The 13184-nt window shown below is 39.1% G+C and overlaps 1 protein-coding gene across 2 annotated transcripts in view; it reads left to right on the top strand.

The window, feature by feature from the left end:
* Positions 1-13184, top strand: part of ezh2 (enhancer of zeste 2 polycomb repressive complex 2 subunit) — a 31819-nt gene that overhangs the window by 6458 nt on the left and 12177 nt on the right. The window contains exons 3-12 of one of the 2 annotated variants that reach the window (XM_033638816.2): positions 311-439; positions 538-657; positions 827-947; positions 2755-2985; positions 3906-4011; positions 6879-7042; positions 8488-8585; positions 8795-9032; positions 11089-11255; positions 11802-11937. In XM_033638816.2, the coding sequence (XP_033494707.2) occupies positions 311-439; positions 538-657; positions 827-947; positions 2755-2985; positions 3906-4011; positions 6879-7042; positions 8488-8585; positions 8795-9032; positions 11089-11255; positions 11802-11937 (1510 nt within the window). The remainder of the gene's footprint in view (positions 1-310; positions 440-537; positions 658-826; positions 948-2754; positions 2986-3905; positions 4012-6878; positions 7043-8487; positions 8586-8794; positions 9033-11088; positions 11256-11801; positions 11938-13184) is intronic. The other variant, XM_033638817.2, reaches the window with a different exon arrangement.

A 13184-nucleotide genomic window follows, 5' to 3' on the forward strand; every position in this document is an offset into this window, starting at 1 on the left:
GTCCATATTAAAGTATATGAAATGGTGTTAAATTGTCCAGATGGAGAAGAGGTGGTAATCTGCCATCTGGCTGGCAGCCGGTGCTTGTGGAAGCCTGCTTCTATACATCAATAATCAGACATGATGGCCACTTAATATGGCAGCAAAGTTATGTTTTTATCTTTACTTACTTGATGCCTTGTTCATTCAGTTGCATTTTTACAGTGGTAGGTGGCTGAACAATCAAAAATGCGCATCCTATCAAGTCATTGCATATTTTGGCTGCTGGCTGACACATATTCTGTTAATATAAATATCTTAACTTTTCCAGAGCATGTTCAACACCAACCGTCAGAAAATCATGGAGCGAACTGACATTTTGAACCAGGAGTGGAAGACCAGGCGAATCCAGCCGGTTCACATCATGACGTCTGTTGGCTCCTTAAGAGGCACGCGAGAGGTTGGTGGATAGCATTGCTCTCAGCACTTTGACACACAGAAAAAGTGAATGTAAGACAGAGTGTTCTGACTGCAGCGTTGTTCTGCTGTCCTGTGCAGTGCACAGTGGACAGTGGCTTCTCTGAGTTCCCCAGGCAAATCATCCCCCTGAAGACTCTCAACGCTGTGGCCTCAGTTCCGGTCATGTATTCCTGGTCACCACTGCAGCAGAACTTTATGGTATGTATGAACGTGTAATGTGCATGTAGTGGAAAACATTGTATGGCATGTACTTTATAGTATTTTCATGCCTATTTGTAGAAGTGAAGCAATGTTATCACTGTTTGGGACCATTTTAGCTGTAGCCGTCTGTGTGTATAATGTTTGTTTTGCATTTTTTTTGGTTCAGGTGGAGGATGAGACGGTGCTCCATAACATCCCTTACATGGGAGACGAGATCTTGGATCAGGATGGGACTTTCATAGAGGAGCTCATCAAGAACTATGATGGCAAAGTCCACGGAGACAGAGGTGAGGCTCAGTGGACACACAGAGGTTAGTGGGGGTGAGCAATGCCTGTTGCCATATTTAATATTAATATTAATAATAATATTTAATATTACACCATTACGTCCTGTGTTTTTTGTTACCCCTCTGGTGAGTTACCTAGCACATGGATTCAATACTGAAAGGTGGAGCTATAAACAAGGCAGTCTGTTGATTGGTCTGAGATTTGTCACGCTTGCTTGACGAGGGCTCAATGCACAAGTCTGCTATTTTCAATATCCCATTGGTTAGTACAGAGACTCTTAACTCTCCAATGTGTTCTTTTTTGTTCAAAAATGTCGCAAAACCCTGTTCCATGGACAATCAGCAAGGTGTAGATGTTCCTCTACATTGTTGAAGAGGAAATATGAAGCAGTTATTACCATCTGGTGACAACCCCGCTTACATTTAAGTGTACTGTCTGTGATGGAAACGCAAACAGGTCTAGGGTTTAGGTACATGTCCGTACCCACACCAAGCCAGTGGTTGACCTTTGGTCAGTGTTGGGCCATTGGTGAGCGTCTATCACCATAGTTTTTGTTGGCACTAGTCGGCCTGTGTTGGCAGTTTTTTTGGCTGATTCAGCATGTTGAATTGGTGTTGGAGCTCTGATTGGCAGTTCAGCTCAGTGCATGAGAAATGGTAGTTAGAAAAGCAAATAAACGATTAAAGTCTAGAGGGCGGGAGATCAAAACTTGTTGTATTAGGTTAGCTTGTCTTTTCAGCAATTGAGCTCTTTAGCAGAAAGGATTCATAGTTGATTGTGTTATTGTTCATAAGCACAAAGTAGATATCCTTTGTTCTTTTAACATCAGGTTGTGTTGTTAATGTGCTAACTGGAGTCTTGAATCTGTCGTGTTGGTCTTCATGTGTCCCTTTTTGAATTACGAACAAAGACTACCGCCATCTGCTGGTATGTATGTGCTTGTTCGCTGTACTCTCTGCGTTGTATTCAAGTGAAACTTTTTGGCTGAGACACAGGCGACATGTGGCAATGCAAAAGATGGTCTTTGTCACTAAGAGTTCTTTGATGTCGCTTTGGTGTGTCTGGCCCTTAAGCGAACTATACTGACAGTGTTTGGTGACAGGTGGCTCAGAATTCTGGTAAGAAGATTGAATGCAGTTGGTGAAGCCCAGTGTAAGGAAAGGATTCATGAGTCTAAAAGCTTATGAGGCAACAAAACTCTGTATAGCAGTGTAGAATACTATGGAACAGGATCTTAGAAGTCTGGAAAGTTATCACAGCAAATATGTCAGCGTTCATTTTATCCTCCGTCTCAACATTTATTAGACAGCAGTAGAATTTTGATTTGCCATGACAGGATCTTGCTAGGTGACGCTGTGTTCCATTGGGGCAGAGTAGGACAAATATTTGCTGCGTTTATTATTCTTTTTGTACATTTTTCTTTTCACCGTGACTTTCACTTTGGAGGAAACACAAGAGGGGAAACATGGTAAATGGTAAATGGTAAATGGATCTGTATTTGTATAGCACCTTTATAGTCATCCAACCACTTAAAGCGCTTTTTACACTACGAGTCATACTCACCCATTCACACACTGGTGGCTGAGGCTACCATACAAGGTGCCACCTGCTACTCAGTTTTTAACACACTCACACACCAAGAGAAGCATCATCGGGAGCAACTGGGGGTTCAGTATCTTGCTCAAGGATACTTCAACATGCAGACTGGAGGAGCCGGGAATCGAACCGCTGATCTTCTGATTGGTGGACGACCTGCTCTACCTCTGAGCTAGTAAAGACATTTGATGCATGTCTGGTGTTTTGCAGAGTGCGGCTTCATCAACGATGAGATATTCGTGGAGTTGGTCAACGCCCTGTCACAGTACAGTGACAATGAGGACGATGATGAGGAGGAAGAGCAGGACTTCAAGGTAGACAAAACAGAGATGTGTGACGGCAAGGAACATCCAGAGGACCCCCGCAAGGATGGGCACATTAACAATGAAAGTAGGTCCATCACTGAGGTCCCAGTGATCATCAGGGGGTCACATAACCAAGGTGACTGAATGCCGCCATGTTGTTTGATGTGTTTACTCGGATTGCTTGTGAACACACTAACAGGGCCAGTTACATTCAGCTAGTGAATCAGTACAGTTAAAAATGTGTTTTCTTTTCTCTAGACTTAAATATATATAACATTGCATTATTTTAATGTTTTCAAGCATGTGCTAACTGGGCAGCATTTAACATTAAGAACAAAAAAAGAATGAACTTAAGTTAATGTTCAGCTTTAACTTAAGTTCATTCTTAAGTTAATGTTCAGCTTTAACTTAAGTTCATTCTTAAGTTAATGTTCAGCTTTAACTTAAGAATGAACTTCACTTCATTTTTATTACTCAGCACCAAGTGGGATAGGATGCTAAAGATAGTAGCTATAAACCAATGCCTCCTGAAAGCCTCAACTCTGTTGTCCTAAAAGAGATAATTGAATAAAAACATGCCTGTACACTGTTTTGTGACAACATACAGACAACATACATACATCCAAGCTGACACATACAAGCTTTTTTTATACACACAATATGAATTTTGTCAGAAAAAGTCACCTGTATAAACATCATATTCCAGAAATATTGTGTACAGTAAAAAAAATAACTTAGTGTGTAGTTCCTAACTACTTAAGCCTTGTTTGGCCCAGCGGCGACACTGAAAAATCCTACAGATTGGCCTGATGAGGACAATCTTTCATGGTTTAAAAATACATGACTGCCACTCCACTGCTCTAATCTCAAACAAATTTAAGGTGTTAAAAATATTATGTCTTCTGCTGTTTTCTTTGTGGCTGGACAACATTTCCAAGCTTTTATTTTTTCTAAAAAAAAAAAAAAAAATCATAGTGGAACTGGAAAAGTGAGAAAATGACATTGGCCAGTGGTTTCAGAAAAAGTGAGTTTTGTGCCCTGATGTGTCGTCTCCAGGCCGAACCAGCAATGACAGCACCAAGAAGTTTCCCTCTGACAAGATTTTTGAGGCCATCTCCTCCATGTTCCCCGACAAGGGCTCCACTGAGGAGCTCAAAGAGAAGTTAGTGGGTTTGTTTGTATGTGAGTGTGTTAGTGTTGTGACAATAACAGAGAGACACATTCATTTTATATGGATACAGAGTCAATAATGATAGAACAGTGGCGTTATGCAGCACATCATGGCTTTGATTAAATCCGGATACATTTTAAAATGGGTCAAACTCACAACCGCAGCCAATCAATGGCCAAGCATTACCAGCGCTCTTCAGAAAAAACACTGCCAGCATAAGAGAAGAACCAATATTGCTTAAATATGAAAGCACTTCTCAGAATTTGAGAACCTTTTCTTTTTATTCCACAAGTAAACAGATATCATACTTTTACCTTTTGATAGAAACCTTTTTCCTCCCAGTTCTTTATTTTACACATTATCTATTAAACCAACCACAAGTGACACAGTCTACTGAACAAAACACTAGCTACGCTACATAACATGTAATGCAAATAAACACGCAATTACAAATTCTTGATCAGTATGAAAATCTGTGTCTTCTATTTCACCCAGTCTGACCATGTAGTTTTTAAATTTTTTTATGTTTGTACCACAGTAGAATATTTTTATATGAAAGTTGATACTGAAGCCTCTCTGGTATTGTGATAATACTATCATAAAGTATGTATGAGACTAACTAAAGTTAGCTGTGTGTGCGCTCCAGTGCACGTGTCAGGGTTTTTAGTGGGAAACTAGAATCAGATCAGGACACGTCTGACTAGTGTACAGCTGTATGGAGTCCAAGAAGACAAAAATTCTAGATATCAAACAGGTTCTTTGTTAATGCCTAGGCTACATCCACATGAATACGTTTTTGTTTTGAAAGACATAACTTTTGCTTCATCTACGCCTAGCGTCCACACTACTACAAACCCCTTAAGTAAAGACCTTTAGCCCTGTTTCCACCGAGCGGTACGGTACGGCACAGTTCCGTTTCTGTGCACTTTTTTCCCGTTTCCACTGCAAAAAGTTGTGGATGGTACCAATGGAACCGTTCCTAACTGTTACCATTTTTGGTACCCCTTCTGTTGGGGATCCTAGTACACAGATCTGGTAGTAAAAGGTGAAGCTGTGAACACTGCAGTCCGTTGATTGGTCAGTAGCGGATGGTCACTCTGCTCAAGGCTGAGTTGTGGCTGGTTATGAGGCAGAAGCCACTGTCCGTATCATGGAGAGTTTAATTAGTAGACTGTCACTATAAAATATAAGGATGTTTTGCTGCCTCTTGCAGCAGCCAGAGTAGGAGAAAAAGTAACTTCATTCACCGGGCTGACTGCCGGGATTTTTAAGGTGGAACATTAACTCGTAATGTTACTCAATGCATGAGCTGAGGAAGTGACTCAATCAACACACCTTAAATATTCAATATTACAACTTTGACCATTACGTCAGTTTTTATATGACATACACTTTTAGTAAGTGGATCTTCAAGAGTTTATATATATTAAATTTGGCTGGGTGATGTGAACTGCATATATTCTAATCCTCACTTGGAGAAAAGAAAAGCGTTGCCGAGCGTTGGGCCAACGCAACACTAAACCCCCGAGTTTGTCTGAGAAGGACTAAGTGCACAAACCAGCTATTTTTAAATATCCCATGGAGAGAGACTCTTACTGCAGCCTGTTTTATTTTGAGCTATTTTGTTCTGAAAATGTTGGTGTGCAGCCTCGTTCTGTGAATGATGAAAGGGGTGAAATCTTTCCTCTATGTCACCGATAATGAGGAAATGTAGTGAGTGCTGGACGGAGCAGTGAGTGACAAAAACCCCGCCCACATTTAAAGGTACAGTTTGCAGTGGAAACGCTAGGGTCTAGGTACCATGTCTGAAGGGTACTTTCGGTTCCAAAGGTACCATACCGAAAATGTTTGGTGGAAACAGGGCTTTTGAAAACATTGCTGACCCTGTTTTAGTTTGAAGACTCAGGATTGTGTTTTTAGTCAAGATGAGCGGAAAACAGACTTATGAAAGCCGTGACGCAGACACCTACGTGGGCTTCTATGCTGCAGTTGGAACTTCAAACATAGGCAACATCCATCTAGCTCAAGTTCACCAATATAGAACATGATGTTACAGTAACATGGCGGCATCCACAGTAGATCGAGTAGAATTACCTTTTCATCATTTTTTACTTTATGTAGTGTTGACTACTTTTTAACAACTTTTTGCCGTTGGCTGTGGTTCAAACACAAACACTGTTTACACAAGCTGTTGTGTTGAACGTTATTTAATGAGCAATGATGAGCAAGACAGTTGACTATTTTATACACCGTTTCTCTTTGCTTATAGTTCTGTGGTAATTAATGTAGGGCCTCTGTAGATACTTGTGAAACTCAGACTTCCCATCAGTTTGCTGTGTAACCTACATCTCCCTATTTGGTAGGAAAGTGTTTATGACACGTACATATGTCTTCATGGATGGTGACATATGTACATGTCATAAATAACAACAATGAATATATTGCTGTTCATAAAACTTTGCAGACTGTTCACACATTTCTTGTTTTTTTTTCTCTCATAATTCCATTGTTAAGAGACAGCAGGTGTTTCCTCTTTACATTAAAGTGAGGCTTGTTTACTCCATTGTACCAATGTGATGGGTTTCTCATTAGAAGATGATTCATATTATTTCCAGGATCTTTTGTCTTGGCAGAGTTAATAACATTCCTTCATATGAGGCTGAAAAGAGTTTTTGTCATTTCACAAGAACATAAGGACTGATTCTGGGCTTGTTAGAGTAGGATGAAGAGCGCTGTTTTGACATGGAGAATCAGTAGAGACCCTGGTGTGTGTGTGCATGTGTGTCTCAGTAAAAAAAGAAATTATAGTTCATGACTACATGATTTGATTTTTCCTTGTGTGTGTGTGTGTGTACCAGGTACAAAGAGTTGACGGAGCAGCAGCTGCCCGGCGCGCTGCCCCCTGAGTGCACGCCGAACATTGACGGCCCAAACGCTCGCTCTGTGCAGCGCGAACAGAGCCTGCACTCCTTCCACACTCTGTTCTGCAGACGCTGCTTCAAATATGACTGCTTCCTCCACCGTTAGTACACACATACACTCCTCAGACTGTCAGGAATAACATGGAGCTATGGGTGAATTTCAGAGATTGAGACATTTATTTATGAAATAGCCATCTTTAATTAAGAAAGTGAGGATGCAGTGATCCGATATTCTGTATTGGCCAAACTGTAGAGGAAGGAAGCCACCAAAATTTAAAAATAAATGACAAATATACTCAGATAAATGAGTGAAATTAGTATGCCATTAAATCTACCAAAAATAATTAAAAAAATAAATTTAAGCATTATTCAATTGATTAAATGTGACAGAAATTGATATTTCAGTTTTTACTTTGCGTCTTTATTACTTTCTTTAGTTAGCTATACATTAATACTTTACTATTTCATTTTCCCTTTATTTATTTATTTATTTACTTTGACTATTATTTATTTACTTTTGTAAATGGGATATATATACACACACAGACACACACACACACACACATTATATATATATATAATGTGTGTGTGTGTGTGTGTATGTATATATATATATATATATATGTGTGTGTGTGTGTGTGTGTGTGTGTTCTTGTTGAAGACACAAAGAGAAACATTTATTGTAAAATTTAATACAAAAGTAAATAAATACAGAGGGAAATTAAAAAAAAATCAACGTATGTCACATTCTACCAGTAAATTAATGCCTACATTTATTTTCAATATTTTAGGTACATTTATTGGTGTAATAATTTATTTACTTTTGATTTTTGGCAGCTTCCGTCCTCCATACCAAATGTGGGCACGCTACATTAATGGGAGCAGAATCTTCCACCAGCTTTTTAAATTCTGTCATTCTAATTTTATTCAGTCAAATGAGGCTGCCGAATCAAATTTGAGCACCACATTAATCTGTTGTGTGTAATACTGCCAGCAGTTATTATTCATTGCAGTCACTCAGATGTCACTCTCACAGCAGGAGCCCAAAGCTTTCTGCTCTGCTCCATTCATTTGTTGCAGTCAATGTAGGTCACTACATAAATAGTAAGTAAGTGATTTGTGGGGTTAAATTTATATATGACAGGAATAATTACCTTTGATTCAATTTGTGTGTGAGAAGACATAAAGACTTAAATTTGGGAGAGATACAGCGCTGGTATTGTCTAATTTCCCAAGTTACAGTATCAGAGGAGAAAACGTCAGATCGTTGCATCTCTTTTCAAAGAGCAGATCACAATGAACAGACAGGCTTTTAATAGACTCTGACGTTAGCTGACAATTAGCTTAACTTTTACTGATTTAATTTCTAAAAGAAGCTGAAGATCTGAGAATGTGTGGATCTTCTATGAAGCATTTTTTTAACAAGCATCTGGGAGCTAATATTTGTTAAATGTTTTGTTGGTAAAGTTGAGGTCAAACACTAAAATTGATCTGGTGGTCATAGAGTTCACGTCAGCACAGAACTCATCCATCTTATGTCCTTTAGCTTTCCATGCAACTCCAAATACCTATAAGCGAAAGAACTTGGAGAACCTGGTGGACAGTAAACCGTGCGGCATCGACTGCTACATGTACCTGGTACAGGTGAGTCAACTAATTATCACATTAAATTGTCGAACTTTAGAAACATTGATTTAATATCACAGCAGTGTTAATTGTTGTTCATTTCTTTTATGGGTGGCTGTTAAACAAGATTGGAAGAAAATGTCCTTTTCATGTATGATCTGATGAAATATTACCTTGACCTGCTACATTAGTGTATTGTCTGTATCACTTATGCTGTGATTACTCAGGATGGGATGGTGAGTGAGTATCCAGTGGGTGTGGTTGCTGAGCGAGCCAAGACACCCTCAAAACGCACGGTGGGCCGTCGCCGCGGACGACTGCCGAACAGCAACAGTCGGCCCAGCACCCCCACTGTTTCCTCGGAAACCAAAGACACAGACAGCGACCGTGAGGGCAGCAAAGAAGACGAGCGAGATAATGACAAAGACGACGAAGACAAGAAGGACGACAACACCAGCAGCTCAGGTACAATCTTTCGCTTATTATGCATAGTAATAAAGAAACTGCTTTAATCATAAACATCCCTGTAGCTTACTTGAAAAACCCAAAGCTAACCCAACTACAGTGTCTTAAAGACTAATTCAAAGGCTACAAGCAACATTCTTGGTTCCTGGAGTTGCTCTTTGTCAACAAATCTTTCTCTTGCTCTCTTTTTTAAAAATGTTGACCTACTGGTTTTCTGTTTAATGTTGATAAACATCAAGAGATTTCTGACCCTCTTCATGAAATCAATACAGTAAGGCAAGGCAAGTTTATTTATATAGCACATTTCAACAACAAGACAGTGCAAAGTGCAGTACTTCCTATGGCTGGGTGATATGGCTTATAAATAACAGTTTGATATTTTTAGGCTGTGCTGCAATAATATCTGAGTGAAACTCTGAGGTGGCACACAGTCATTTTTAAGTCAGATTGGTCTTTGGCAATGTAGTCTTTATTATTAAGTTGATTCACACAACTAAAATTCTTTTTTTTTTCTTTAATAGTTTGCAGGGGTTATTCTTTTTAATGATTTAATATTCTTTTGTTTTATGTATTTTAGTTTTGTTTTTTTTTTTCATAATTGTCAGACTGACTCATTGACTGAATGTGAAATCACATTGACTGGAATGCCTCTTTTATTTTGAAGTCAGTTTTTATACGCCATAGACTGAATATCAAGATGGATGACGTGTCTCCTCTTCCTCACGCTGGAAAACAATGAAGCCAAAACATACCAGATATGGCCACTGCCATCTTGTGCTGGTGACGTCATTTGGAGCCAGTCTTTGCAGTAGCGACCTCAGCAGGGTCAAGTTTCTGCCCATACACTTGTTTGACCAATCAGGTACAGCGCAAGTGATCGAGCATTCACCAAGCTCACACAGCTGTCAATCATGACATCGAACCCACTTTTTATAGCATAAAAAACTTAACTAAACTTCTCAGTAAAACAAAACACACATCAGCGTGATAAGAACCACCCTAAAATGACAGAACCCATAATTTGAAAAACATTTTTTTGATGTGTACCATGAGTCATCCACTAACATGGGGGGGTTTATAATATTTACTGTAGCCAGCCACCAAGGGCATTCAAGCTCTACTTTTGAGGAGTCAATATGTTGTCTATCTTCATATACAGTGTATGGTTAATATAATACCTAGTATGTAAGCATGAATTTGACCGTCTTTTTCAAAAGTGTTATGCACTGGGTGGGGATTTAAGAGAAGGAACAGATTTGTGGTACTGCCACCTTTAGCAGCAGTTGTTTTGTGGCATATTTCTACATCTGCCCTCCTGAACCCAAACCAACTTAAGAGGATAGACCTGCTCCGGGGTCTGCCACCAATATTGTACTGATATAAACTCAGTACAATATTGTACTGATGTGAACTCAGGACAATGATGGCCGTTAAAGTGGTGGAACTGTATGATGTCATAATGTCAGCAAGTGGGAATATTGCCGTTATCATGATATGGATGTTTTTATCATATTAAAAATTCTACGGGTGTTATCATAAACGGCATACCCCTTTTATTAATAAAGCACTATAAGTTAAAGCATCTGCAGCACTTGTGTTTGATGGTCAGCCCTGCAAACCCCAAAAGCCCCAAAAGTTCCTAAACCTTTGCACAATTAGGGCTCATTCATGCCCCTTTTACATACAAAAATAGATATGTCCATGTCAAATGTTGCAAGTGGGACTGCCCTCCAACTTTCGTTTTGTTCTGCCTTGTTTAAAATGCCCTCATCTCCTACAGCTTGTATTTCGCTTGAACTTCGCTACACAGCTTCCAAGTTTTTAAGTGGTACTGCTTTGTTTCCTTCTTATCCCCAAGAGTACAGACAGAATCCATGTCAATATACATATCTAACGTTAAGCATAAATGAGCTGTTAGTCGTACCTCAGAGCAGGAACTTTTTGCCACCTGGAGCTAAATTAGTTCTTGATACCTGCCATCACAGCACAGGTTTGTGAGTTCAGCAGAAAGTTCATTATCCCCAGAGATGAGGTCATTTATATTCTGTGTGTACAGAGGGGAACTCGCGGTGTCAGACTCCTGTGAAGATGAAGCTGACGGGTGAGGCTGAAGCAGTGGATTGGAGTGGGGCTGAAGCTTCTCTCTTCAGGGTTCTCATTGGGACATACTACGACAACTTCTGCGCCATCGCACGGCTCATAGGCACCAAGACCTGCAGACAGGTGAGCCGTCAGTGACTTGCAACTTATTGTCTGTTTCCGTTTCATTTTATCAGACTTTTATTATTCTACTTCATGAATCGTTGTAAACACTGGGGAAAGAAATCAGGTACATTATGGAATTAGAGATGCATTAAATTTTTAAGATTGCATTTTGTTTTTTAAGAAGTTTTACAGCCAGTGGGGTGCCCAGTAGCTCAGTGGTTAGCATGGATGTCCCATGTACAAGCCATTGTCCTTGCTGTAGCAGCAGCAGTTCAATTTCAGCCTGCGACCATTTGCTGCATGTCATCCCCTCTCTCTCTCTCTTTCACGCTTAATCTGTCCTGTTAAATAAAGGCAAAAGGCCAAAAAACAAGAAGTTTTACAGCCATCAGTAAGAGTCACCTGCCAAACCAACTCAGAAACTTCTTTTAGAATGTTAGATCCAAGTTTCTCTTAAAACTAAAAACATACTGCACTGATATTTATTGTTGTATGGCCAAACAAAGTCTGTAAGTACGGGTTCTGATATAAGGCTAAAATGTTACCTTGACTGTGGCCCTGCAGGTTTACGAGTTCAGGGTCAAGGAGTCAAGCATCATCGCTCGGGCTCCTGCTGAAGATGAGGACACCCCGCCTAGAAAGAAGAAGAGGAAACACAGACTGTGGGCCACTCACTGCAGAAAGATCCAGCTGAAGAAAGGTCAGAGGTCACTTCAGTACCATCTTTTACTATAGGAAAGAGAAATGTTGAGGAGTTTATTATTCCTGAAAAGAAGCCAAACATGTTAGAGCACTCTTGGTTCTTTTAACCATCATAGAAGAACCGTGAGGCTGTAATGCTCCTTACACATCAGGTAGGAAACATTACCAAACTTGTTTTCTCACTCTATCTCAAACAGAAAGGAGCTTTATCACCAGCACTGCTGTGCTCAAGCTTTTAGTTTAAATCTCTCCGTTCTTAACATCTGGTACAAATATTTCCGTCTGCAAAATTGTAGGCTTAACACCATGTCCTAACAGCAAGCAAGTGCCTGTCTGTCCACACTGAATTTGTTAAATATGCCCTTCTGTAATGTCATGTAAACAAACCACTGTACTGATTGGCTGTGCATATTAGATTATACGTAATATGTAGACATCAAAAAGATGAGTGAGTACTTACTGTCTTCATATATTTGTACTTGTGAAACAGAAAACACACATTTGATATTGTGATATTTGGGTCAATGACGTGATGCTACTTTTTTTGTGTTCATATGGTTTAGTCAAATTTAAAAGGGTTAAAATTTGAAAATAAATGTATGATTAACTTACAAACTTTAATTTTGTGTGTATCCAGTATAAAATTTCTGCTTTTAATACATTTTGAGAGAATGTATTAGAGGATAATGGTACTCTTTTTCTTGTGTACAAAAAACAAGGAAAAAGTGGCTCGTCATAGAGTGCTAATGCAAATGAATGCTAATGCTGCAGCAAGAGCCAGTTACGTCCTTACGAGTTGTTGTTGTCAGGTGACTTTTTCTCTTATCAGAATTTAAAATACAAAACATGAAACATGAGTTAAATTTTAAAATTAGATGATTGTTGTTAGCAAAGAATTTATAGTAGAAGAAATTAGTTCTGTTGTCAGATGTTCCTTTTTCTGAACTTCCTCTCTCGTTAAATTTTTATCAACTGTATTCACAATAGTAGACTAGTTCACCCTTATGAGTTGTGTCAGGTGACTTTTTCCTTATCAGAACTTAAGATACAAAACATGAGTTAAATTTTAAAATGAAACATGATTGTAAAATGTTTTTTTTTTTTTTTTTTTTTTTCCCAGCAAAGAATTTATAGTAGAAGAAATTAGCTCACTGTTGCCAGATGTTCTTTTTTCTGAACTGAAATAACATGAAAAAAAACAAGTTCACTTAACCTTGTTGACTGTCATATTTGATTTTCAGTGTC

This window comes from Epinephelus lanceolatus, chromosome 20, assembly GCF_041903045.1.
Source record: "Epinephelus lanceolatus isolate andai-2023 chromosome 20, ASM4190304v1, whole genome shotgun sequence".
Lineage (NCBI taxonomy): Eukaryota > Metazoa > Chordata > Actinopteri > Perciformes > Serranidae > Epinephelus > Epinephelus lanceolatus.